This window comes from Chrysemys picta, chromosome 4, assembly GCF_011386835.1.
Source record: "Chrysemys picta bellii isolate R12L10 chromosome 4, ASM1138683v2, whole genome shotgun sequence".
Taxonomy (NCBI): Eukaryota; Metazoa; Chordata; order Testudines; family Emydidae; genus Chrysemys; species Chrysemys picta.
The window spans coordinates 1,952,231-1,979,330 of record NC_088794.1 but is presented as its reverse complement, the minus strand read 5'-3'; the positions used below and the strand labels follow the sequence as shown (position 1 = coordinate 1,979,330).

At 64.6% G+C, this 27,100-nt stretch overlaps 3 protein-coding genes across 5 annotated transcripts; 1 reads left to right on the top strand and 2 right to left on the bottom strand.

Moving 5' to 3' along the window:
- The first annotated feature begins 6 nt into the window (after positions 1-6).
- Positions 7-4,703, top strand: CDIPT (CDP-diacylglycerol--inositol 3-phosphatidyltransferase). The gene is made up of 6 exons (XM_065591093.1): positions 7-114; positions 2,895-3,029; positions 3,133-3,290; positions 3,463-3,543; positions 3,801-3,897; positions 4,437-4,703. Exons 1-6 carry the CDS (start codon positions 69-71, stop codon positions 4,565-4,567), a joined length of 648 nt encoding a protein of 215 aa, XP_065447165.1. The 5' UTR covers positions 7-68; the 3' UTR covers positions 4,568-4,703.
- Positions 4,704-5,950: 1,247 nt separating this feature from the next.
- Positions 5,951-13,867, bottom strand: PRRT2 (proline rich transmembrane protein 2). The gene is made up of 4 exons (XM_065591091.1): positions 13,709-13,867; positions 12,145-12,885; positions 10,977-11,109; positions 5,951-8,373 (listed from the first exon to the last, which is right to left on the bottom strand). Exons 2-4 carry the CDS (start codon positions 12,874-12,876, stop codon positions 8,363-8,365), a joined length of 876 nt encoding a protein of 291 aa, XP_065447163.1. The 5' UTR covers positions 12,877-12,885; positions 13,709-13,867; the 3' UTR covers positions 5,951-8,362.
- Positions 13,868-15,598: 1,731 nt separating this feature from the next.
- MAZ (MYC associated zinc finger protein) lies at positions 15,599-24,633 on the bottom strand. 3 transcript variants are annotated; one of them, XM_065591088.1, is made up of 7 exons: positions 24,610-24,633; positions 24,452-24,541; positions 21,750-22,522; positions 21,582-21,645; positions 21,036-21,207; positions 17,579-17,804; positions 15,599-16,457 (listed from the first exon to the last, which is right to left on the bottom strand). In XM_065591088.1, exons 1-6 carry the CDS (start codon positions 24,616-24,618, stop codon positions 17,593-17,595), a joined length of 1,320 nt encoding a protein of 439 aa, XP_065447160.1. In that variant the 5' UTR covers positions 24,619-24,633; the 3' UTR covers positions 15,599-16,457; positions 17,579-17,592. The 3 variants fall into 3 exon arrangements, with proteins under 3 accessions (XP_065447160.1, XP_065447161.1, XP_065447162.1); XM_065591089.1 differs by having other exon boundaries at positions 21,750-22,465; XM_065591090.1 differs by lacking the exon at positions 17,579-17,804.
- Between the last annotated feature and the right edge of the window lie 2,467 nt (positions 24,634-27,100).

Below are 27,100 nucleotides of genomic sequence, written 5' to 3'. Positions count from 1 at the left end.
GGTATATTGGCTTGGGGGGACCCCAGGGCTGTCTGAGGGGGAAGGCAGCAGACCCCGCACCCACAGAGATGATGAAGGACGAAAACATCTTCCTCTTCGTGCCGAACCTCATTGGTGAGTGAGGGGAGCTGGGAGGATCCTCAGAGCTGGGTCAGAGTTTGTGCCCCGCAGGAGACAGGCCCCTGTCCTGTTCCTGCCGCCCTGCCCTGGCCTGGGTCCAGATCTGAGCCGGCTGCTGGGGGCTGGTGCTGTCCCAGGAACCAGTGGCCCAGAGCTCTCGTGGCAGGTCTCCATTGTGATGGGTCCCCCCCCGGGGCACCACCTGGAACTGGGGCACCACTGAGCCCTCTGACCCCCCAGCCTGGGCTGCCTCTCACTGTGCTGCTGTGACACGCTGCAAACCCCCGGCTGCCCCTTCACCAGCATCACACAGGTCGGGACCCACGCAGGCTCTGTAACCACCAGCCTAGGACGTCCTGCCCTGCTTAAATCGGGCCCACGTGTGGGTTTAACACCCTGTCCGCCTCTCCCTCAGTGTGACGAGGGCCATGCACACTTGGGGAACCAAGCTGAGACTTTCCCCAGACACTTAGTCAAACGCACACTGGCTTGGATTAAACATCAAAGAAGTTTGTTAACTACAAAAGATGGATTTTAAGTGATTCTAAGTGAGAGCAAAGAGAGCAAAGCAGATTTCCTAGTAAATAAACAAAACCGCAAACTGAGTTTAACACTCTAGATAAGTAGGAGCTGAATTACCAAATTCGCACGCTGAGTGAGGACCAGGCTGGCAGATTCTTAAGGCCTTGGCTTTGCAGCGTGGCTTTCCCAGGTTTTCATATACAGGCTAGAAATCCCTTAGCCTGGGCCCAGCGCTTCCCCCCCCCCCCCCCCCATTCAGTCTTTGTTCCTCGGGTGTTTCCAGGTGTGGCGTTGGTGGGAGAGTGAGGAACCCCCAGGATGTCATTGTCCCCCATTTTTCTATCTTCTCCCCACTTGCTGGAAAGCTCCTCTCCTGTGCCCCAGGTCAGACAGTCCCCAGTGAGAGGTTTCTGTTGTACACGGTTCCTGGTGCTTTGTGCATTTCCTCAGTAAGCCACTAACATTGTTCGGCCTTTTTACTGTCGTACCTGAAAGGCTGCTTGTGGGTGTGTTCAACCTCACAACATGTTTCAGTAACACCCACGTAGCCGAACTTCATAACGTCACGGACGACGACAACACGTCCAATCCAACGAGATATTCCTGTCTAGCAGATCAAGACTTTTAGAATGACGCCTCACAAGGCACACTTTGTACAGACCGTATCCTCATGACATGACAGTGATGAATAGTGGGGTGCCAGGGGGTCACACCCAGCTCAAACTCTGCACCCTGCACCATCCCCTCCCGCATGGACAGATCCAGCCCCGTGCCTGGAGGCTTCCCCAGCCCATGGCCTCACCAGTGGCCCCCTCTCTGCAGCGCCCGGCTGCCGCTTCTCCACTCACCGGGCACAGGCAGCTGGTAGCCGCCCATCCCTGTTACACCTGTCGACCGCCCCTTTGGGTTTCCGAGATGGGCCCCGTCGTGCTGCTGTACCCAGGGCATCCCTCACACCATCCAGCCGCTTTCAGATGGGGGGTTTGTTTCCATGAGTCCATCCGAATTCACCGCCGCTGTCGAGTGGGAGTAGAGGCGCTGACCCCCATCAAACCCCAGTGCCAACACCCTCAGTCGGTACCACGGTGCCCTTAATTCGGTTCCGTTTCCCCACTGAATTAAGCAAAGCCAACTTAATTCTGAGCGAGAGAGTCCACACTGGGGCTTAATGCGGTTTAACTCCGCCCCTTGGAGTCGACGCCTCTAGTGTATTGAGGCAGCCTTTCCGGGCTGGCCCCGTGGGGCCTGGCTCAGAGCTTGACTCGCCAGCCGTGCAGCATCCCGGCTCCAGCGGGGGCTGATCTGGGAGGCAAACCCTCCTTCCTGGCCCCCGGGAGGCTGCAGCCTTGGAGTATGAGGCTGGATCAGGACAGGAGCATGCTGAGGGCCATGCAGCCCCCAGCCCAGGAAGGAAGGAGGGGTCCCAGATTCACAATAGTGTCTCAGCCTTGACTTGTCTGGCTGGCTCCACCTGCTGTCTTGTCCTCTCTGGTGAATGCAGCAGACCCGGACATTGGGGGTGGGAAGTGGCGCGGAGAAGAGGTCACCGGTACAGAGCCAGCTGGATGCTGGGTAAACGGGCACAAGCAGACACCGTGTGTTTGAATCCAGCTACATGTAAATGCCAGTCCCTGGGCAGGACGCGAGCCGGCCGCACGTACAGGCTGGGGGGCTCTGCCCTGGGACGCAGGGACTCTCAATGGGGAGGGGGGATAATCAGCAGAACGGGAACTCCCAGCGCAATGCTGGGGCCGAAAGGGCCACTCCCACCCTGGGATCTCGCGGAGGAGCAGAGGGGATTTCCCCGCGGCCGGAGGCTCCAGGAGGATGTTGATCAATTGGGGGGGCAGAGCAGAGCCCTGGGGAGGATCAGAAACCTGCCCTTGAGGGAGAGACTCCAGGAGCTCCACCTGGTCGGTTAACGCAGGGCTGGCTCCGGGGGAAAGATCGTTACCCCGGCTCGTCACTCCCGCCGAGGAAGGGCTGACGCGCCCCAGCGGCCGGACAATCCCGCCTGGAAAGAGGCTGCTCCCCCCAGGCCGATGGGGATTTTCCGGCCCTGGCAGCTCAGCGCAGCCGGGGGATTCTCAGGTCGGGGCTCAGACGATCCCAGTGACCCCCTGTGACTCTCCCCCACGGGCTGGGAGCTGCGTGGGGCTGTAACGCACGGGGGGAGCCGAGGGTGGAGCTGGGGGGGGGGGGGGGCTGCGGGTCGGGAGTGAGGAGCACCGTATCTCTGTCGCCCCCTGCAGGCTACGCCCGGATCCTTCTCCTCTTCGTCGCCTTTTATTTCATGCCGAGCGACCCGGGCCCGGCCGCCGCCTCCTACCTGCTCAGCGGCCTGCTGGACGCGTTTGACGGCTACGCAGCCCGGGCCCTCAACCAAGGTAGGGCCCCACCGCTGGCACGGGCCATGGGGGGCTGGGTGGTGGGCGGGGCTCTGTCCGTGTGGGCGGGGCTCTGGCTCTGACCCTTCCCCACCGGCGGCAGGGACCCGGTTCGGCGCCATGCTGGACATGCTGACCGATCGCTGCGCCACCATGTGCCTGCTGGTGAACCTGGCGCTGCTGGACCCGCCCCGCGCCCTCCTCTACCAACTCAGCATGAGCCTGGACGTCGCCAGCCACTGGCTGCACCTGCACAGGTGGGTGGGGCCCGGGGCTGCCCTGGGGGCGGAGCTTGGGGCCCGGGGCTGCCCTGGGGGCGGAGCTTGGAGCCACCCTGGGGCTGGGGGGGCGGAGCTTGGAGCCACCCTGGGGCTGGGGGGGGCGGGCTTTGTCTCCCTCCCCCTCCCCCCCTGATGTTCCTGCCTCTCCCCAGCTCCGTGATCGGGGCAGCGACAGTCACAAGAGCATCGACCTGACGGGGAATCCGGTGCTGCGGGTGTATTACACCTCGCGGGTGAGTGAAACCCCCGGTCCCCTCACAGCCCCCCTGCCCCAGTCACGGGTCCCGCTTCTCTACAAACCCGCCAGGCACTGCTGTGTCTCTTCTCTTTCCCATAATGCTTTGCAGCTTGGGGGTGCCTCCCTTTCCCACAATGCTTTGCCAACTTGCCCAGTCCCTTGAACCCTCCTCCTGCCCCCGGGGCTGTCAGTTCGATCCTGTGGCAGAGAGTTCCACAGGCAGCTCTGACTCTGCTTCCTCCCTTTCCCCAGCCCGTCCTCTTCCTCATGTGTGCAGGCAACGAGCTCTTCTACTGCACGCTGTACCTGCTGCACTTCACCGAGGGGCCTGCAGGTGGGTGTGCGGGGGCTGCGGGTCGGGAGTGAGGGGCACCGGCAGAGCTGGGGGGCGGCAGGGCTGGACTAGCAGGGGCTGCGGGTCGGGAGTGAGGGGCACTGGCAGAGCTGGGGGGGTAGGGCTGGACTAGCAGGGGCTGCGGGTCGGGAGTGAGGGGCACTGGCAGAGCTGGGGGGGGACAGGGCTGGGCTAGCAGGGGCTGCGGGTCGGGAGTGAGGGGCACCGGCAGAGCGGGGGGGGGGGGCAGGGCTGGGCTGGCAGGGGCTGCGGGTCGGGAGTGAGGGGCACGGGCAGGGCTGGGGGGGGCAGGGCTGGGCTAGCAGGGGCTGCGGGTCGGGAGTGAGGGGCACCGGCAGAGCTGGGGGGTCAGGGCTGGGCTAGCAGGGGCTGCGGGTCGGGAGTGAGGGGCACCGGCAGAGCTGGGGGGGGCAGGCTGGGCTAGCAGGGGCTGCGGGTCGGGAGTGAGGGGCTCCGGCAGAGCTCTGTGTGTGTGTGTGTGTGTGTGTAACTCTCTCCCCTCCCTCCTCAGTGCTCCCCGGACGCCTGGGTCTTTTTCCGTCTCATCTTCTGGGTCTCGACTCCCATCGCTGCCCTCAAGTCCCTCATCAGCCTCGTGCACCTCGTCTCTGCCTCATGCAACATGGCAGCCCTGGACATGGCCGAGCGGGCCAAGAAGAAGTAGCAGTGGGGGAGGGGGAGGCTGGCAGAGACAACGCCCCCCAGTCCTGATGGGACCAGCCCCCCCTCCCTGGGGTGGGCTCCCCTTGATTGGCTAGAAACCCACCAATCGCAGTGTTGTGTGCTTGTGGCGCTGGCGTGATGTTTCCCACAATGCTTTGCAGCGGGGGCGCAGAAGTTCTGCCAAACTTGTAGCCCCGTCCCCCCCTGCCATGATGCTTTGTGCCCTCTGGGGAGGGGGGAGGAGGGGGCAGGATTAACTGACTAGGGACGATATTTATCCCACAGGTCCACTTCCCGCAGTGGTTTGCAGCGGTCCCTGCGCCTTGATGAGGTGGGGGATGTCACTTCTGCCTCCCCTTGTTTCCCACAATGCTGCTGTGGTTTATTCCAGCTCCCTTGGTTTCCCATGATGCTTTGTACTTGGTTGGGCAGTGGCTGTATTTATACCTGACCCCCCCAATTTCCCACAATGCTTTGTGCTCCCAGGCAGCACCTGACGGTGGGAGTTTGGGATTGTTTTCAAGGCTCCTGATCCATTTCCCATCATGCTTTGCACTCCCGTGGATGCCATATTGGTTCCTCCTGTTCCCATGATGCTTTGCCCTTGGGGCAATCACTCTATGGGGGAAGGGTCACCTTTCCAGATCCCCCCATGCCTCCTTTTCCTTCCCACAAGGCTTGGCGGGAGGGTGGCCATGTTTTTTTGCCCTGCCTGCTCTCCCCTGAGTGCAGACTCCTCGCTGCCCCTGGTGTGTTGGGGGGTCTTGCAGGGGTGTCGCCACCCAGGGGAGCACGGTCCCATCCCCTTCTCCCCCATGTACCAGTCTCCCTGTGTGTGGTGGATGTCAGAGGCTGCTGGGCCTCAATCCTGCCCCCCGGGGCATGGGGGCAACTGACTCCGCTGTGGGGAGGGGTCCCAGCTACAATAAAGAGCAGCCCCTCCATCACAGCCTCTCATTTCAACCAGGCGGGGCCGGGCCGCTCTGGGGCAGGGTGAGGGGTTGGTTAGAGGGGGACCCCTGGCCCAGTATTTGAATGGGCTCTGTGGGGTGGGGCAGGGGGGCTGGTTAGAGGAGAGCTGTGGGATGGGGTCTGTGGGGTGGGGCAGGGGGGCTGGTTAGAGGGGAGCTGTGGGATGGGGTCTCTCGGGGGGGGGGCTGGCTAGAGGGGACCCGTAGATCGGGGTCTCTCGGAGGGGGGGGTGGGTAAGAGGGGACCCGTCGGACAGGGTCTCTCGAGGGAGGTTAGAGGGGACCCATGGGACGGGGTCTCGTGGGGGGTGGGGGGCTGGTAAGAGGGGAGCCATGGGATGGGGGTCTCTCAGGGGGGGGCTGGCTAGAGGGGACCCCCTGGCCCGGCCACAGACAGACACACACAGACCTGCTCTCATGCATCAGAGTTTATTGGCTTCTCATGCATCCGACTCGCTACAAACCGCCCGGGGGGGGTCTGGGCCCGGGGGCTCCTTCACCCTGGCTTGAGGGTGCTCTGGCAAAGCCGAGGGCTGGGGGTTATCCCCCCCCCCCCCCCCCATTGATGGACATGGGGCCATTCAACAACCCCCATGTACAAGACGTCACAGAAGGAGGATTTAGGGGGGGCTTATTCCCCTCCCCCCTCAGCCAGCAGTTGCCTGCTGTGGGGCCAGATGGGACCTGACACCCCCTGGAGGGGAAAGGCCCCCTGCCCCCCCAATGGCTTAAATCCCCCCCCTTTCCCTTTAAACAAATGCTTTTTTTTGTGACCCAGCCCCCCCAAAATATTGAAACCCCCCAGCCACCACCAGGGCCCATCTAGGTGTGATTCTCCCCCCCCCCCCCGACAATAGAGTATATAAAACATGCATGTATAATACTGGCATGTCAACGTCAAAACACAAGCCCCTTCAGCGCCCCCCTGAAAAGTCTTGCTTTCCCCCAATTCCCCCCCCAATTGTACTGTCCCCAGCCCCGTGCGCCTGCCCCCCCCCATTACCCAGTGGATAGCGTGCAAAAGATAGGACCTAGAAGGGGGGGCCTGGCTGGGGCATTCCCCTGCCCCCCAGAACCAGCCCCCTTCCCCGCGAGATTAGGTCTGTAACAGTCTGAAGTCACTTAGTGCCAGGGTGGGGTTGGCGTCTGGGCCGGTTCCTGCCCCACTCCTCCTTCGGGCCTTGCTCGTTCTGTCCTTCCTCGCCCGCGAATCACGACCAGGCCGAGGCGGGGCTGGGAAAGGAACCTCCGGCAGCCTCTCCTTTCTTCCTCTAGCGTCCCCAGTCAGATGCCACCCACCCATCTCCCCGGTTGGCCGACGTGGGGTTGTAAATAGGATCGAGGAATCAATGCCCAGCGGCCGCTCTCCTTTTCGCCCCCTTCTTCCTTCTTATGTTCCATGTCCTGCAGCGGGCCCCAAAGTCCCAGCTCCCAGCTGGCCGCGTCCCCAGGCAGCGGGGAGCCGGGGGAGAAGGGGCGCTGGGGTCTCCGTTGCTGTCGCTGCTTTGTTCGTCCGTTTGGGGGCGGGCAGGCACACGTGCCCCTCCCGGCAGAGGGGTCCCACCGGCATCTCGGGCCTGCGCTTTTTCTTGTCTTGTAAACATGGAAATCGAAAGAGTTTTATTTGCTGTCAAGGGGCAATGAGCCAGAAGTGAGGAAGGGCAAGGAAAGGGCGTGGGGGGCGGGTAGAAAGAAGGACAAATGGATGGAGGGACGGATGAGTTAGTAGAAGGATGGATGGATGGATGGATGAAGGGATGGGTAGCTGGATGGATGGATGGATGGATGGATGGATGGATGGATGGACAGACAGGAGGATGGGTGGACGGATACATCACAGGATGGATGGCAGGGGAGAGGGATGGAAGGACGGATGGCAGGGGAGATGGATGGAAGGATGGATGGATGGATGGCAGGGGAGATGGATGGACGGATGGGATGGATGGCAGGGGAGATGGATGGATGGACGGATGGGATGGATGGCAGGGGAGACGGATGGATGGATGGATGGCAGGGGAGATGGATGGAGGGATGGGTGGATGGATGGCAGGGGAGATGGATGGAAGGACGGGTGGCAGGGAAGATGGATGGGTGGATGGATGTGTCTCTGTATGGATAAGTCAGTAGAAGACTGGATGGACAGGAGGACGGATAAACAGAGAGTGGGACGGATGGACAGACGGCTGAACAGATGGACGGATGGATGAATGGATGGCTGGATGGATAGTGGGGCGGATGGACAGACAGTGGGATGGATGGCTAGATGGACAGTGGACCGGATGGATGGACAGTGGGCCGGATGGATGAATGGATGGCAGAATGGCTGGATGGATAGTGGGGCGGATGGACAGATGGTGGGATGGACGGCCAGATGGACAGCGGGACAGATGGATAGATGGTGGGATGGATGGCTAGATGGACAGTGGGACGGATGAATGGACAGTGGGATGGATGAATGGATGGCAGAATGGCTGGATGGATAGTGGGGCGGATGGACGGATGGCTAGATGGACAGTGGGCCGGATGGATGGACGGCTGGACAGATGGTGGGATGGATGGACAGATGGACAATGGGACGACTGAATGGACGCATGCAGGTGGACAGATGGAGGGGGGTTTCTTCTTCCATTCTCTCCTTCTGTTCTTCTTTTCTGGCCCCGTTCCTGAGGCAGAAGGGGGATTGGAGGCCGCACCCCCCTGTCGGCGGCCGTAATCCCCCTCTCCGCCCCCTCAGCCCCCCTGAGGGGTGGATGTTTGGTCCCCATTAGAGCGGTGCCAGGTGGGGGCTCCTGAGTTGGGGGGCTGGGGACAGCACGGAGTCGTCTTCACTGGAACACTGGGGAGGGATGGGGGGGTCGGAGAAGGGGGAGCAGGGAGTGGGAGCAGGGGGGCAGCACAGGGTCGGGGAGAGGTGGGGGTGGGGAAGAGAAGGACAGTTAATGCAGGGCATCTCAGGGTCCCAGGAAAGTCATATGGGGCATATCAGGGTCCGGGGGTGGGGTTTAAGTCCTTGAGGGGTCATGTGGGGTGTATTGAGGGAGGGCCATTCAGGGAGTATGAATGTCCAGGGGGGGTTGTGTGGGGCTTTTTGGGGTCTTTGGGGGGGAATTGTGTATCAAGATCTGGGGGGGGGCAGTGTTTCAGGACCCTGGGGGTGATGCAGGGTGTATTGGGATCTGTGGGAGTTATTTTGGGGATCCCAGTGGGCCTTTTGGGGTCTTGTTTGGGGTGGTTCCAGGGGGTCATGTGGGCAGAATGTGGTCCTGGGAGGTCGTGTGCGGCATCATGGGGTTGTCTGAGGTATAGGGGGGCCCTGAGGGCGTTTTGGTGTCCAAGAGGATTGTGTGTGGCATATAGGGATCAAAGGAGGTATTTTGTGGTCCCAGGGAGTGTATCTGGGTCCCAAGGGTGTTTTGGGGTTCCAGGGTGGGGCTGTGGCACGCCATACCTCAGGTAACCCCCCTATTCATCGTTTGGATATTGGGATATTGCGAATAAAACAGGCCAGGTGAGGGATTGGGGAAAGGTCGTGATCTGCCGAGAGCCGCGGTTCTACCGTCGGTGCATGTGACGTTGTGTGGTTGGGAGCTGGGGAATCGCCCAGAAACCGGCTCCCCAGAGACACCAACAAGGGAGCAAATCGCCACCCGGGTGGGTGGCGAACAACCATCGCCAGCCACTGTCCAGCAAGGGAGCTACGATGCAACGACTCGTTTCACAAGGCCACAGCACGGGATTGCTCAGCCTGGCCTGGGGACTCAGCAAGGCCCCCGGACAGGCCTGGACTTGTGCTCCCCAAGGACAGGGACTGGCCATGTAAAATAGGGGACAGAGGCCACGTGGTTTCCCCTTTCTCCTCCCCAACCCCACACTGAAGCCCTGAGGAGCCTGGTCCCCGGGCTAACAGGGGAGCCTGCGTGGGAAAGTCTGTAACCAACCTGCAGGATCCAGTGGGGGAGAAACACGACTTAGTCCAGGTGTTGCCTAGTCTCTGGGTGGAGAATTTAGGCTGCGCACGTCTTTGATTGTCCCTTGGTAACGACGCTGACTTCTGCCTAGCGCTTAAAAGCCAGCGTCTGCCATCCAGAACCCTAGTCTAGCACTGAGCCGTCCCCGGGCGTTGGCCCGAAGGGTTTGGTGAATGTGCTCAGGTTACAAAGGCTGCTGCATGTCCACGTCCCATTGAGGACGTGGGGAACCAATTAATAACCGTACATTGCTCACGAAAGCCTTGGGGGCAGCCCAAGGCAAGGCTGAGCGCTGGGGGGATCTGGCTGGTGCCTTGCCCTGGGTGACTCGTTGGCTCCACATGCTGACGGCTGAGTGATCGCAGTGCCTGGAAGGGTTTGCTGCTGGTCACTAGCAAGGCATTGTGGGAGACGGCCCAGGCTGGAGAGAGATCGGGGGGCACAGCGGTCCCACAGTCCCAGGCTGCACCCCGGGGATCCTGTCACAGGAGTATTTGGGGGTCCCAGGGCATCGTGTGGGATGGATCAGTCCAGGAGGTCGTGTGAGGCCTATCAGAGTCTGGGGTGTCATGTGGGGCATTTTAGGGTCCCGGGGCATTTTGGGGTCCCAGTGGGATCACGTGGGGTGTATCCTGGGGTCCCAGGGAGTGTACTGTGGTCCCAGGGGGTTATGAGCGGCATTTTAGGGACCCGGGGGCATTTTGGGGTCCCAGTGGGATCACGTGGGGTGTATCCTGGGGTCCCAGGGGGTCATGAGAGGCATTTTGGGGTCCTGGGGGTGTATCAGAATTCCAGGGGCATATCAGAGTCCAGGGGGTCCTGGGGACGTTTTGGGGTCCCATGGGATTGTGTGGGGCTTATTGAGGTCTTGAGGGGCATTTGGGAGCCCAGGGGTCATGCAGGGTAAACTGGGGTCCCAGGGGTGAATCAGGGTCCCAGAGATTGTATGAGGCGTATCAGGGTGCCAGGGAATTTTTGGGGGTCCCACGGCATATCAGGGTCCCAGGGGGATTGTGCAGGGCATATTGGGGCTCGGGGGGTATTTCAGGGTCCCAAGAGGCTGTGCAGGGCATTTGGCGATCCCAGGGGGAATATATGCAGCAAAATGGTGTACCGGGGGGTGTCACGCGGGCTGTATTGTGTCTTGGGGAGTTGGGCGGGACATACCGGGGTCCTGGGGGGTCATGTGGGGTGAACTGGAGTCCCAGGGGGATGTATCAGGGTCCCAGGGGTGTATGGGGTTCACAGGGGCATATCGAGATCCTGGGGATATATTGGGGTCCCGGGGGCATTTTGGGGTCCCAGGGGTGTTTCAGCATCCTGGGAGCATGTCCAGATTCTGGGGGGTCCTGGGGATATATCAGGGGCCCGGAGGTGTATAGGGATCCTGGGGGCATTTTGGGATCCCAGAGGCTATTTGGGGTCCTGGGGATATATGGGGGGGTCCGGGGGCCCCGCCCCCCACACTCACGGCCGAAGTTGATGGCCACCGAGAGGATGATGATGACGACGCCCCCGAGCAGGGCCACCACGCTTAGTAGTTTGGCCACACGGCCCAGCCGCCGCGCCCCATCCACGTCCCCCTGCTGCAGGCTGTTCCGGGACTGCGGGGAGAGACACGGGGTGAGATCGGGGGGGCCCCGGAACCCCCCCCCCACATCACCGCCCTGAGACCCCCTCCCACATGGCAGGGGCTATCTGTCCCGAGAGCTATTGGGGAACAGTGGGGGATACGGGGGGTGGGGTGGGCTGGTGGTTTGGGGTACAGCAGGAGGGGTGTGTGGAGTATTTGGGGCGCTGGGGACTGCAGAGGGATTATAGGCCCAGGGGCTATAAGGGTGCAGTGGAGGGTTGTTTGGGGACATGCGGGGTTGGGGACACAGTATGGAATATTGAGGTGCAGTGGGGGGATGCTGGGGGCATGTTGGAGAGTTTTGGGGCATGCTGGATTTCTAGGGGACATGGGGGGCGAGGTGAGCATGGTGGGTTTCTGGGGGCACAGTGGGGAGCTCTGGGGGCAGTGGGGGCTCTGGCGGGCCCTGGGGGGAGTGCAGGCTCTGGGGGGGCTCTTGGGGGCCCTGGGGGCTCAGGGGGGCAGTGGGGGGTGGGGGTGGGCTCAGGGGGGGCTCTGGGGGGTAATGAGGGCTCTGGGGTTGGTCCTGGGGGGCAGTGCAGGCTCATGGGGGCAGTGGGGGGCTCTGGGCAGGCTCTGGGGGGTGATGTGGGCTCTTGGGGGCCCTGGGGGCTGGTGCTGGCTCTGGGGGGGCCCAGGGGGCAGTGGGGAGGGGCTCAGGGGAGGCTCTGGGGGGCGATGTGGGCTCTTGGGGGCCCTGGGGGGGTGGGGGCTCATGGGGGCAGTGAGGGGCTCGGGGTGGCTCTGGGGAGCAGTGGGTGTTCAGGGGGCAGTGGAATGTGGTGGGGGGCTCAGGAGGGGCTCGGGGGGTGATGTGGGCTCTGGGGGGGGCTCATGGGAGCAGTGCAGGCTCAGGGGAGGCTCTGGGGGGGGCGATGTGGGCTCTTGGGGGCCCTGGGGGATGGTGGGGGCGCATGGGGCCAGTGGGGGTTCAGGGGGACAGGGGGTGGGGCGGGCTCTGGGGGGGGCTCATGGGGGCAGTGGAGGGCTCTGGGGGGGCTCTCACCATGACAGAGTACACGAAGGCGACGATGTTGATGGGCCAGATGGGGCAGAAACAGGACAGGGTGGCCAGCAGGATGTAATCCCGCGGTTTCTCCACCTCCAGGCCCACCTCGGCCCCCGAGGGCTGGCGGCTCAGGCTGGGACGGGGCGACCCTGCCCCCGCCAGATGCACCTGGGACCCCACCAGGCTGCCCCGCACCCGGGGCCCCCCGTTCACACTGGCCTTGCCTCCCAAGTCGCCCAGGGAGGCCGATTTAGAGCGTGCGGGTGCCGGGGTGGGAGGGTGGGTGCTGACGGCACCGGTGGGGCCTGGGGCAGGGGGGGAGGTGTGGGGGGAGTAGGGGGCACCCCCCACACCAACGGCCTGTCCATTTTGTTGGGGCCCTTCCTCTGGCTCCCCCTCATCCTCCACCATCACAGTCACTGCTGGTGAGGGGGGGGCATCTGGGGCTGAGGGGGGAACATCTGGGGCTGATGGGGGTGTGTCTAGGGCCAAGGGGGACCTCTGGGAGGGCAGTGGGGCCGAGGGGTGTGTGTCTGGGGCCGAGGGGGACCTCTGGGGGGGCAGTGGGGCCGAGGGGTGTATGTCTGGGGCCGAGGGAGGACTCTGGGGGGACAGTGGGGCTGAGGGGGGAACGTCTGGGGCCGAGGGGGGACTCTGGGGGGGCAGTAGCTGCAGCTCTGTTGGCCCCAGTGGGGGCGTCTCGTCCTTCTTTTCCGTGTCGTCCGACATTGGGGGGCCCTGTGGGGAGAGATTGGGGGGGTAGAGACACAGGGACACAGACCCACAACTCACCACGATACCCCCAACCTCCTCCCACAGCCTCCCATCCCCCACTGCTCTACCCCCAAAACCCCCTCTCATCCCCCACCCCCTACTGCCCCCCAAACCCTCCCATCACTCACTGCCCCCACTCCCATCCCCCACTGCTCCACCCCAAAAAACCCCTCCCATCCCCCACCCCCTACTGCCCCCCAAACCCTCCCGTCCCCCGGTGCCCCACCCCCAAAAAACCCTCCCATGCCCCACCCCCTACTGCCCCCCAAACCCTCCCGTCCCCCGGTGCCCCACCCCCCAAAAACCCTCCCAGGCCCCACCCCCTACTGCCCCCCAAACCCTCCCGTCCCCCGGTGCCCCACCCCCCAAAAACCCTCCCATGCCCCACCCCCTACTGCCCCCCAAACCCTCCCGTCCCCCGGTGCCCCACCCCCCAAAAACCCTCCCATGCCCCACCCCCTACTGCCCCCCAAACCCTCCCGTCCCCCCGTGCCCCACCCCCCAAACAAACTCCCATCCCCCACCCCCTACTGCCCCCCCAAACCCTCCCATCCCCCACCCCCTACTGCCCCCCAAACCCTCCCATCCTCTACCCCACTCCCCCCTCGTTCCCCACCCCCCATTTCCCCACCCCGCAGCCCCCGCATCCGCCCACCCCTCCCGGGGGCTGGCTCGGGTTGTTTTCCCTTTACCCCAGGGTGGGGGAGGGGGAGAGAAGCCGGCCAGGGACCCCCGCCCCTCCTTGTCGGCGGCTCCTGCCCGGGGGGGGCGGGGGGTCGGTCCCTACCTGTCGCGCTGCACGAGATGCTGGGGGGGACCCGGGCGCGGCGGCTGCAGACAAGCTCCCCCCCCCCCCGCGGGAGGCGGGATGGAGAGAGCGAGGGAAACGCGCTAGCGGAGGGAGGGAGGCAACAGCCCCCTCGCCCCCCCCCCCGCTTGTCTGGGGCTGAGATTGACCCCCCAACCCCCCCGTCACATGCAGCTACAGCCGCCCCGGGACTGCGCCCCCCCCCCCCGCCTATGGGGCAGCCCCTGGGGGGGGCAGGGCTGGGCTGGCAGGGGCTGGGGGTCGGGAGTGAGGGGCACCGGCAGAGCTGGGGGGAGGCAGGGCTGGGCTGGCAGGGGCTGCAGGTCGGGAGCGAGGGGCACCGGCAGAGCTGGGGGGGCAGGGCCGGGCTAGCAGGGGCTGCGGATTGGGAGTGAGGGGCACCGGCAGAGCTGGGGGGGGGCAGGGCTGGGCTGGGCTGGCAGGGGCTGCGGGTCGGGAGTGAGGGGCACCGGCAGAGCTGGGGGGGGGGCAGGGCTGGCAGGGGCTGCGGGTCGGGAGTGAGGGGCACTGGCAGAGCTGGGGGGACAGGGCTGGGCTAGCAGGGGCTGCGGATTGGGAGTGAGGGGCACCGGCAGAGCTGGGGGGGGGCAGGGCTGGGCTGGGCTGGCAGGGGCTGCGGGTCGGGAGTGAGGGGCACCGGCAGAGCTGGGGGAGGCAGGGCTGGGCTGGCAGGGGCTGCGGGTCGGGAGTGAGGGGCACCGGCAGAGCTGGGGGGGGACAGGGCTGGGCTGGCAGGGGCTGCGGGTCGGGAGTGAGGGGCACCGGCAGAGCTGGGGGGGGGGGCAGGGCTGGCAGGGGCTGCGGGTCAGGAGTGAGGGGCACCGGCAGAGCTGGGGGGGGGGGCAGGGCTGGCAGGGGCTGCGGGTCGGGAGTGAGGGGCACCGCAGGGCTCACCCCGCGTGGGGGGGTTAATCGCAGGAGGCTGCGCACAGCAGTCGGCGGGTTACAAATGTTGGGGGAGGGGGAGACTCAGGGGAGCTGGAGCCCCAGGACCCACCTGCCCCCCCAGCTGTGCTGGGATCCCCTCCCCCGCAGGAGGCCCGGGGGGGGCAGCTCCCCCCCCCCCCCCCCCCCGTGACTCAGGCCCGGGCTCATTAGCAGCTAATGGGGCGAGCGGCGCCAGGGGGTCCCAGGGGAGGGAGCGACTCGCACCTGGCGTGGGGGGGGGGGCAGCAGTGGAGCAGGGAACTGGGGGGGACTCCAGCCATTAGGAGGGCAGGGCTGGGGGGTGCCTGGCAGGGGATCCTGGCTGGTAGGAGCTGTGAGGGGGGAGCACAGACGCCCCCCATCTCCCCCTCTTTCCACTCAGGCCCCCGCTCTTGGCTCTGAGAGACCCTACAATAAACAAACGACATGGGGCTGCTGGTTTGTCACCATTTTTACTAAAATCTTTCACCGTCGAGACATGGGGTGTAAGGGGGAGAGTGGGGCCCCCAGGGAGGGAAGTGGGGTACCGGGGATGGAGGGTGGGGTACCGGGGGGGTGAGTGGGACCCCCAGGCATGCAGGGAGGGAAATGGGATACCAAGGGGAGTGGGGCCCCCAGGGATGCAGGGAGGGAAGTGGGATACCAGGGGGAGTGGGGCCCCCAGGGATGCAGGGAGGGAAGTGAGGTACTGGGGATGGAGGGCGGGAAGTGGGGTACCGGGGGAGTGGGGCCCCCAGGGTGCAGGGAGGGAAGTGGGGTACTGGGGATGGAGGGCGGGAAGTGGGGTACTGGGGGGAGGGGGCCCCCCAGGGTGCAGGGAGGGAAGTGGGATACCGGGGGGAGTGGGGCCCCCAGGGTGGGAAGTGGGGTACCGGGGGGGTCCCCGGTGCCGGCGTGGGAGAAGAAAGACTCCAGGCGGTGTGTGGTTTATTGGTTTTATACAATACAAAAGAGCGCGGGGGGGGGTCCCCCGAAGTCGGGGCCATGCAGGGGGCGGGGGCGGAATCAACGCGAGACGCGGCTGGACCGAGAACACGAACACGAGAAAACAAAACAAATCATAAAATCCCATAGAAAACAGGGGAGTCTGGGGGGTCAGGGGACCCCTGGACAGAAGGGTGCCAAGGTTGAGGGGGAAACTGGGGGGACCCGAGGACAGGAGGGAATCGGGGTCTCCCCTGTGGGAGGGGGGATTGGCCTGGGGCTGGTACTAGCCCCCAGCAATGTCAGTGACACCCCCCATCCCACGCACAGCCCCCTGCTAGCCCAGCCCTGGGCTCCCCCACACCTTTGTGAATCTGGCTGATGGGGGGGGGTAGGGGGGAGCTGTGGGGCCAGGGGGTTACGCCCCCCCCATTCCCCTGCCAAGGATGGAATAACTTTTATTTTGGGGGGGGGGGCCCTCTGTCCAGGGGGAAGAGGACGGTAGGGGGCGGGCGGGCTGGGGAGGTGGGCGGTCCCCATCTCTCTGGGGGGCAGGGGAAGGTGGGGGACCCCCGTCTGTCCGGTGTCATGTCCTCCCTTTGCCAAGCACAAGGAAAGGGCCCAACATTCCATCCTCTCCAGCCGCGGGGTCCGGTTCCGGTGGCGCGGTGGGGGGCTCCAGCTGCTGGGTTGTGGGGGGACGACATGGGGGGGGGTTGGCTCCTGCCCCCCAGGAATCACCAGGGCTGCGTGGGGAGCGGCTGGCTCACCACCGGGGCCCCCTCCATGGGCAGGACGGTGACGGCCGACGTGGGCGGGGCCGCTGCTGCTGCCAGGGGGCACAGCTCGCCCGTACCTGTGGGGGGAGACAGAGATCAGGGGGGGTTTGCCTCCCATACCCTGTTAACTCTGAACCCTACTGACCCACACCCCCCTGACAGACAGGACGTGCTCTCCTGCCCACAAAGCGTTTACACACGCGGACCGAGCGTCAAGCCTGTCCTGACACCAGCTCCTTTGATCTCGGGGCGCAGGGCCCAGACGCAGCCATCCCCGGACGCCGGGGTTCCCTACAGACCTTGGGGCGCATGGCCCAGATGCAGCCGTCCCTGGACGCCAGGTTTCCCTTCAGACCTTGGGGCGCAGGACCCAGATGCAGCCGTCCCCGGACGCCGGGGTTCCCTACAGACCTCGGGGTGCAGGGCCCAGACGCAGCCATCCCTGGATGCCGGGGTTTCCTACAGACCTTGGGGCGCATGGCCCAGATGCAGCCGTCCCCGGACGCCGGGGTTCCCTACAGACCACGGGGCGCAGGGCCCAGATGCAGCTGCCCCCAGGACTCCTGGGTTCTCTACAGACCTTGGGGTGCAGGGCCCAGAGGCAGCTGCCCCTGGACGCCGGGGTTCCCTACAGACCTCAGAGCGCAGGGCGAGGCAGCCGCCCCCGGATGCCGGGGTTCCCTACAGACCTCAGGGCCCAGATGCAGCTGCCTCCGGAAGCCAGGGTTCCCTATGGACCTTGGGGCCCAGAAGCAGCTGCCCCTGGACGCCGGGGTTCCCTACAGACCTCGGAGCCCAGGGCCGAGGCAGCTGCCCCCAGACGCCGGGGTTCCCTACAGACCAGGGATCGGCAACCTTTGGCACGTGGCTCGCCAGGGTAAGCCTCCTGGCTGGCCGGGCTGGTTTGTTTACCTGCCAAGCACAGTTCGCCGCTCCAGGCCAATGGGGGCTGTGGGAAGCGGCGTGGGCCGAGGCATGTGCTGGCCGCCACTTCCCGCTGTCCCCATTGGCCTGGAGCGATGAACCGCAGCCAGTGGGAGCCGCCATCGGCCGAACCTGCCGATGCGGCAAGTAAACAAACCGGGAGCTTTCCCTGGCGAGCCACGTGCCAAAGGTTGCCGATCCCTGCTCTAGACCTTGGGGCGCAGCCGCCCCTGGACGCCGGGGTTCCCCCTCCCCCAGTAGGTGAGCAGCTTGCCTGTCCCCGGCGATTCACCGCAGCGGTTGGGCCTCAGCGGGCGCGGCCCCGGCCCCCTCTCCGGCTCCGGCCCCGGCCCCGGCGTGCGTCTGCAGGTGCCCGTTGAGCTGGGCCGGGGTCTTACAGTGCACGCCGCACAGCTTGCACAGGAAGCGCTCCACCCGCGGGGCCGACAGTCCGTGGTCCTTGACTGCGTGCACCCGGAGGTAAGCCGCTGTGGTGAACCCTACGGGGGGGCGAGAAGGACAAACCACCAGGTCAGCCTGTTCTACTCTGCCACTGCGGCGCTCTGCCCCAGAGGCGGCTGCGTCTCAGCACCGGACGAGGGGTCCCCCTACGGAAAGCCCCGGCGCTCTGCCCCAGAGGCGGCTGGTCTCAGCACCGGGCGAGGGGACCCCCTACGGAAAGCCCCGGCGCCCCGCCCCGGAGGCAGCTGCGTCTCAGCACCGGGCGAGGGGTCCCCCTACGGGAAGCCCCGGCGCTCTGCCCCGGAGGCGGCTGCGTCTCAGCACCGGACGAGGGGTCCCCCTATGGAAAGCCCCGGCGCCCCGCCCCGGAGGCGGCTGGGTCTCAGCACCGGGCGAGGGGACCCCCTACGGAAAGCCCCGGCGCCCCGCCCCGGAGGCGGCTGCGTCTCAGCACCGGGCGAGGGGTCCCCCTACGGAAAGCCCCGGCGCCCCGCCCCGGAGGCGGCTGCGTCTCAGCACCGGGCGAGGGGTCCCCCTACGGAAAGCCCCGGCGCCCCGCCCCGGAAGCGGCTGCGTCTCAGCACCGGGCGAGGGGACCGCCCTACGGAAAGCCCCGGCGCCCCGCCCCGGAGGCGGCTGCATCGTAGCACCTGCCACCGCCCTGCCCAGGCTCTGGGCGCCCGTCTAGAGAGCACCGCAGGCTCAGCTGCTCTTGCTGGCCCCGGGTCAGTCCTGGCAGAGCCGGGGGTGGAAGGTGGGGAACCGGCTGCTCACCGGCAGGATGAGGCCGTGCGGGAACAGGCCCGGCCACAAGGGGGCACACCCACCGCAACAGCCTGCCTTGTTTGCAGGGAACTTCCTTAGTGGGGGAGTCCCGTCACCCGGAGGTGGCTTGTGCCGCCCCGCGACCCTGGCCCGGCATGCCGGCGCCCCAGGGACACAGAGCCCGTGCCTGGCCCGGCACCCCGACGCCCCGGGGACACAGAGCCCGTGCCTGACCCGGCACCCCGACGCCCGGGGACACAGAGCCCGTGCCTGGCCCGGCACCCCGACGCCCCGGGGACACAGAGCCCGTGCCTGGCCCGGCACCCCGACGCCCCGGGGACACAGAGCCCGTGCCTGGCCCGGCACCCCGACGCCCCGGGGACACAGAGCCCGTGCCTGGCCCGGCACCCCGACGCCCCGGGGACACAGAGCCCGTGCCTGGCCCGGCACCCCGACGCCCCGGGGACACAGAGCCCGTGCCTGGCCCGGCACCCCGACGCCCCGGGGACACACAGCCCGTGCCTGGCCCGGCACCCCGACGCCCCGGGGACACACAGCCCGTGCCTGGCCCGGCACCCCGACGCCCGACGCCCGGGGACACAGAGCCCGTGCCTGGCCCGGCACCCCGACGCCCCGGGGACACAGAGCCCGTGCCTGGCCCGGCACCCCGACGCCCGGGGACACACAGCCCGTGCCTGGCCCGGCATCCCGACGCCCCGGGGACACAGAGCCCGTGCCTGGCCCGGCACCCCGACGCCCGACGCCCGGGGACACAGAGCCCGTGCCTGGCCCGGCATCCCGACGCCCCGGGGACACAGAGCCCGTGCCTGGCCCGGCATCCCGACGCCCGGGGACACAGAGCCCGTGCCTGGCCCGGCACCCCGACGCCCGGGGACACACAGCCCGTGCCTGGCCCGGCATCCCGACGCCCGGGGACACACAGCCCGTGCCTGGCCCGGCATCCCGACGCCCCGGGGACACAGAGCCCGTGCCTGGCCCGGCATCCCGACGCCCCGGGGACACACAGCCCGTGCCTGGCCCGGCATCCCGACGCCCGGGGACACACAGCCCGTGCCTGGCCCGGCACCCCGACGCCCGGGGACACACAGCCCGTGCCTGGCCCGGCACCCCGACGCCCCGGGGACACAGAGCCCGTGCCTGGCCCGGCACCCAGGAAGATGGGCCCAGCGCCCCTGGCCTGGGACTCCCCACACCCGGCGCTCCAGGCTCTGCCCTGAGCCTGGCACTTCCCACACCTGGTGCCACGGGGAGATGGGGCCCACGCCTGGCCTGGCACTCCCCACACCCGGCATCCCGGGGAGAGTAACCCACACCCAGCCTAGCACTCCCCACACCCAGTATCGTGGGGAGAGTGACCCACACCCTGCCTGGCACTCCCCATGCCCGGCATCCCGGGGAGAGTGACCCACACCCAGGCTAGCACTCCCCATGCCCGGCATCCCGGGGAGACGAGTCCCACCCCTGGCCTGGCACTCCCCATGCCCGGCATCCCGGGGAGAGTGACCCACACCCAGCCTAGCACTCCCCATGCCCGGCATCCCGGAGAGAGTGACCCACACCCAGCCTGGCACTCCCCATGCCCAGCATCCCGGAGAGAGTGACCCACACCCAGCCTAGCACTCCCCATGCCCGGCATCCCGGGGAGACGAGTCCCACCCCTGGCCTGGCACTCCCCATGCCCGGCATCCCGGGGAGACGAGTCCCACCCCTGGCCTGGCACTCCCCATGCCCGGCATCCCGGGGAGAGTGACCCACACCCAGCCTGGCACTCCCCATGCCCGGCATCCCGGAGAGAGTGACCCACACCCAGCCTGGCACTCCCCATGCCCGGCATCCCGGAGAGATTGACCCACACCCAGCCTAGCACTCCCCATGCCCGGCATCCCGGGGAGACGAGTCCCACCCCTGGCCTGGCACTCCCCATGCCCGGCATCCTGGGAGAGTGACCCACACCCAGCCTGGCACTCCCCATGCCCGGCATCCCGGAGAGAGTGACCCACACCCAGCTTAGCACTCCCCACGCCCGGCATCCTGGGGAGACGAGTCCCGCCCCTGGCCTGGCACTGCCCACACCTCACTTGGTGGGTACAGGGGGCACACGGCTCTCTCACTCGGTGGGTACAGGGGGCATACGGCTCTCTCACTCGGTGGGTACAGGGGTCACACGGCTCTCTCACTCGGCGGGTGGCACCGGGGGCACACGGCTCTCTCACTCGGCGGGTGGCACCGGGGGCACACGGCTCTCTCACTCGGCGGGTGGCACCGGGGTCACACGGCTCTCTCACTCGGCAGGCACCGGAGGCACACGGCTCTCTCACTCGGCGGCTGGCACTGGGGGCACACGGCTCTCTCACTCGGCGGGTGGCACCGGGGTCATACGGCTCTCTCACTCGGCGGGTAGCACCGGGGTCACACGGCTCTCTCACTTGGCGGGTAAAGGGGTACACGGCTCTCTCTCTCTCTCACACCCCCGGCCTCCCTACCTTTGTTGCACAGCTCACAGATGTGGTTGGGCCCCTGGCTGTGAACTTTCATGTGGTCCGTGATGTAGGCGGCGCTGAGCATCTTCCCGCACACGTGACACGGCACCTTCTCCTCGTGGCGCACCGTGTGTGCCCGCAGCCGGTCCTTCGTGGCGAAGGCCGCCTCGCATGTCTGGGGGGAGCGGGGCGTTAGGGGGGCCGGCACCCCAGACATCTCCCCTCCCTAGGAGTGCTCTGGGGCCCCTCTAGGGGAGCTGTCCCAGACATCTGGGTCCCAGTCCCGTCTCTGGGAGCACCAGTGGATCCCCTGGGGGAGCTGTCCCAGATGCCTGGGTCCCATACCCTTTTGCAGTCTCTGGGAGCGCTGTGGGACTCCCCAGGGAAGCCCTCCCAGATGCCCGGTTCCCCACTCCAGTCCCTCCAGAAGTGCTGTGAGGCCCCCCTAGAGGAGCCGTCCCGGACGCCTGGATCCCGTTCCCCATCCCAGTCTCTCCTTGAGGAGCCCATCCCCTGGTGAGGCGCAGGGGGAGGCGGGTGGGTAGGTACCTCACATTTGAAGGGTCTCTCTGTCGAATGCACCTGGCGCACGTGGCTGTTGAGATGGTCCGGCCTACGGGGGGAGCAAATACAGGTCACGGCTTGGCAACGCCCCTGCAGCCCCCCTGCACCCAGCCCGCGCCCCGCTCGGCTCCCCCCGCCCCGCGACGGCCGTACCGGGAGAAGCTCTTGCCACAGTGGCTGCAGATGTAGGGCTTGTGCACAGCGCCGTCGTGCGAGCGCACGTGGTAGCTCATGCGATCCTTGCGCTTGAAGCGCTGCTGGCACACGGGGCACTGGTAGGGCTTCTCGTCCGAGTGCGACAGCTTGTGCCGGTTGAGGTGGTAGACGTCACGGAAGGCCTTGCCGCACATCTCGCAGGCGTGGTTCTTCCGGATCCGCTTGCCAGAGGCCGTGGTGGTCACCAGCCCCGCCGCCCCGCCCCCCTCCGCCCCCGGCGCCGCCCCGCCCCCGCCCGCCCCCAGGGCTGAGACACTTAGCAGGCTGAGGGGCACCATGGTGGGCATCTTCATGGCGGCGGGGCTGGCGCGGGCGGCCTTGGCGCCCGTGTGGATGGCCTCGTGGCGCCGGAGATTGTAGCCGTTCTTGAACTCCTTGGCGCAGAGCGAGCAGATGTACGGCCCCTTGCTCTTCGACTTCTTCTGGGCCTCGCTGGGCGGGGGCGGCGCGGGCGGCTGGGCCGGGGGGGGCTGGGAGGTGGCCTGTGGGGCTGGGGCCACCTGTCCCCCACTCCCCTCGGGCCCCGGCTGCGGCTGTTTCAGGGCTGCCGTGTCCACAGTGGAGGCCGCTGGAGCTGAGGCCGTGGCAGCCGCCACCACCGCCGCGGCCGCTGCCGTCTCCTGGGCGGCCGCCAGCACCGGGAGCAGGTCCACCTGCAGGGAATCAGCAGAGGTGGCTGGAGCGGGTGGCGGGGGCGCCGCGGCGGCAGCCTGCGGGGGAGGGAGAGGGGGTTAGAGGGAGGCGGGGGCAGACTCAGAAGGGGCATCACGGTCAAAACCAACCAGGGCAAATTCCAGCCCCCAAAGCTTTGGATTTTCCATTGAAAATCCTGGGAAATTCCAGTCCCCAAAACTTCGTTAACAGAGACAAAAGCCTCTTCATTGCATTAATGACAAAGAAACAAACGAGCCCTGGGAAGTTCCACGCTCCGGAAGCTTCCTCACGTTATGGGATAGCAAGACATGAGCAAAGCCTCTTCTTGTATTTCTTTAACCCGGGAATTCTGGCCCGACACAAGTGTGATCACTTCCTTTTGTTTCAAGCCCTGTGACGTTGTAATTCAAAGCCAACGGCATCAGATTTCATTTTAATTATTTAAAAATACCTGGAAAAAAACTTTTGCCTCCCCAACAACAACTGAAGAAACCAAACAATTTGTTATCTGTAAAAAAAATTCCAGCGCAAAAATTTTTGAAGATTTATTTTAATACAATCTGGGGAAAATCCAGCACAACAAAAATACTGGTCTTTAAAATAACCAAGAGACAGGGTTAGTTTGTCCTAGAGATTTGAAGGGTTTTTCAATAAATTCAAAATACTGGAGCTGCAATTTCGCATTTGCTAAAAGATAAAGTGAAATATTTACGGGGGGGGAGGGGGGAGAAACACATTTCAATTAAGAAATCTCCTTTTATATATATATATATATATATACACAAAAATTTAAAACAACTGGGATGTTTTAGATCAAAAAAATTCAATGTACCATTTTCAAAATGAAATGAGAAATTCCAACCCAATTTTTTAAAACTTAATTAAGGACAAATAATGAGAAAAACAATATAATGTAATATATGACCTTACATATTTTGAGTGCACTTTTTCGTAATACATACAGAATTATATTAGATCTATAATGTAAAATGTCTAATCAGATTATATATATTTTTTGAAAACCCACCCAATTCCCACACACATCAAGCTTCCTTGGCTTATTTCCCTGGAGAAATTCTGAAACAATGAACTCTGTTAAGTTAAAGATTGTGCTGGAATTTCTCACTTTTTCAAATAAATTATTTACAAAAATAAACTGGGAGAAATTTCAACCCAAACCCCGCTCATTTCATTTTAATTGAGGAAAACAACTAGGAAATTCAAGCCCAAAAAACTCTCTTAACTTTATTCTGACCATCTAGGGCCCCACTCCTCTGGAGATTTATGCACGAGCCTTATTTTAGCATGAAAACCTCTTACTAATTTCAATGGGTCAATTTACACTCCTAAAAATAAAGGTGTCGACGACTTTGGAGGCAGGGATGTCTATCATGAGACAGAGCAAGTGTCAGTCAGATTGCTGGGTCGAACCAGCGAAACCTGACGAGACTGGCTCTAACTAGCAAAAAGCAATTTGTAGAAATCTTTGTTTATTTAAAGTTAATTCCTTGTCCTGTTTTTCGTGAGTAACCTTACTGTGATCCCCAAGCCCCGTTGCTCGGTACTTCATGTAAGTGATCACATATCCAAGTAGGAAGATGGCATAATCAATTAGAAATTGTATAATCCAATCAGATGCAATTATGAACTGCAGGACACAGTTAAGGAAATCTATCATGGGAATTTTTGTAACCAATTTGGTCCTTAATCGAGATATTTCTGCAAATACGTTCTTTCTGAGCCATACTGTTCTTGCTTTGCCATTTGTGAACAGGCTTTACGATAACTCCTGAGAACAATGTCAAGCTAACGAGAGCAGAGTGTTTCTGCTGGACTAAACTCTACCGGGATGAGATGCAGCCACTTCTGGAGATGGATTTCAATGGCGCCCCCTAGAGGGGAAAGGCCCCAAGTCCCATTCCAGCTAGTGCCCTGCCCTGGGGAAATATCTGACCCAGCACCCCATGGCCCCCGCATTTGCTCACCTGGAAGGGGCTCTGGGTGCAGCCCTGGGAGGCGAAAAACCGGGACTGGATTTCGGCCCCGACCTGGAGGGGATTCTGTGTGTGACTCTGCTAATGTGAGAGGAGAGGTGGGTCAGAGGAGCCATGGGAGACGGGACGGGGGAGGGGATGGGAAATACCTGCCTCATCAGTGTGGGAGTTAACTCTGGTCCCTAATGATGGCCACTTTTGTTGCTGATCATCCCAGTGGAACAGTCTCCCCTCCACCCCAGGCAGTGGGGGACCTGGGGAGGAGGGTCTAGGCAGGGAGGGGGAGGGTGCTGTGTTGTATGGAGCAGTGGGACGGTAGCCCACAGTGGGGTGGGGGAGGGGTCACAGGGCTAGGAAGGGGTCATGGGGTGAAAGAGCAGAGGGGTGGGGGAGGGGTTCTCTCTGAAGAGTGGGGTCACGGGGAGAGGGTCTCTCTGAGGGATCATGAGATGGGAGGGCAGTGGGTGTGGGGCTCTCTGTGAGGGGAGGGGTCACAGAGTGGGGGAGGAGTGCAGTGGAGGAGAGTCTCTGTGAGGGGTGGGGGAGGCAGGGTCTCTGAGAGGGAAGGTGGGGGAGGGGTTCCTCTGAAGGGAGGGTCATGCGTTGGTAGGGGAGTGGTCCCTCTGAGGGGAGGAGGTGGGGAAGGGGGTCACATGTTGGGGACGGGGTTCCTATGAGGGAAGGATCACCCGGTGTGGGCGGGGTTCCTATGAGGGGAGGAATCATATAGGTGGGGGAGGGGTCACGTGGTGGGGGAAGGGGCCACATGGTAGGGGAAGGGAGCCCTGTAAGGGGAGTGTCACAGTGGTGGAGGGATCCCGGAAGGGGACGGTCAAATAATGGGGGAGGGGTCCCTGTGAGGGGAGGATCGTGAGGGAGGGGGCCACACGGTGGGGGAGGGCTTTCTGTGAGGGGAGGGGTCCCGGCGAGGGGAGGGTCACACGTTGGGGGAGGAGTTTCTGTGAGGGGAGAAGTCCGGGCGAGGGGAGGGTCACACGGTGGGGGAGGGGTTTGTGTGAGGGGAGGGGTCCGGGCGAGGGGAGGGTCACACCGTGGGGGAGGGGTTTCTGTGAGGGGAGGGGGTCCCGGCGAGGGGAGGGTCACACGATGGGGGAGTGGGTTCTGTGAGGGGAGGGGTCCGGGCGAGGGGAGGGTCACATGGTGGGGGAGGGGTCCGGGCGAGGGGAGGGTCACATGGTGGTGGAGGGGTTTGTGTGAGGGGAGGGGTTTGTGTGAGGGGAGGGGTCCCGGCGAGTGGAGGGTCACACGGTGGGGGAGAGGGTTGTGTGAGGGGAGGGGTTCCGGCGAGGGGAGGGTCACACGGTGGGGAAGGGGTTTCTGTGAGGGGAGGGTCACACGGTGGGGGAGAGGGTTGTGTGAGGGGAGGGGTCCAGGCAAGGGGAGGGTCACACGGTGGGGAAGGGGTTTCTGTGAGGGGAGGGGTCCCGGCGAGGGGAGGGTCACACGGTGGGGGAGAGGGTTGTGTGAGGGGAGGGGTCCAGGCAAGGGGAGGATCACACGGTGGGGGAGGGGTTTGTATGAGGGGAGGGGTCCCGGCGAGGGGAGGGTCACATGGTGTGGGAGGGGTTTCTGTGAGGAGAGGGGTCCCGGAGAGGGGAGGGTCACACGGTGGGGGAGGGGTCCCGGCGAGGGGAGGGTCACACGGTGGGGGAGGGGTTTCTGTGAGGGGAGGGGGTCCTGGCGAGGGGAGGGTCACACGGTGGGGGAGGGGTCCTGGCGACGGGAGGGGTTTGTGTGAGGGGAGGGGTCCGGGCGAGGGGAGGGTCACACGGTGGGGGAGGGGTTTGTGTGAGGGGAGGGGTCCCGGCGAGGGGAGGGTCACACGGTGGGGGAGGGGTTTCTGTGAGGGGAGGGGTCCGGGCAAGGGGAGGGTCACACGGTTGGGGAGGGGTTTCTGTGAGGGGAGGGGTCCCGGCGAAGGGAGGATCGCACGGTGGGGGAGGGGTTTCTGTGAGGGGAGGGGTCCGGGCGAGGGGATGGTCACACGGTGGGGGAGGGATTTCTGTGAGGGGAGGTGTCCCGGCGAAGGAGGGTCACACGGTGGGGGAGGGGTTTCTGTGAGGGGAGGGGTCCGGGCGAGGGGAGGGTCACACGGTGGGGGAGGGGTTTCTGTGAGGGGAGGGGTCCGGGCGAGGGGAGGGTCACACGGTGGGGGAGGAGTTTCTGTGAGGGGAGGGGTCCCGGCGAAGGGAGGGTCACACGGTGGGGGAGGGGTTTCTGTGAGGGGAGGGGTCTGGGCGAGAGGAGGTTCACACGGTGGGGGAGGGGTCCGGGCGAGGGGAGGGTCACACGGTGGGGGAGGGGTTTGTGTGAGGGGAGGGTCACATGGTGGGGGAGGGGTTTCTGTGAGGGGAGGGGTCCGGGCGAGGGGAGGGTCACACGGTGGGGGAGGGGTTTGTGTGAGGGGAGGGTCACACGGTGGGGGAGGAGTTTCTGTGAGGGGAGGGGTCCCGGCGAAGGGAGGGTCACACGGTGGGGGAGGGGTTTCTGTGAGGGGAGGGGTCCGGGGGAGGGGAGGGTCACACGGTGGGGGAGGGGTTTGTGTGAGGGGAGGGTCACACGGTGGGGGAGGGGTTTGTGTGAGGGGAGGGTCACACGGTGGGGGAGGGGTTTGTGTGA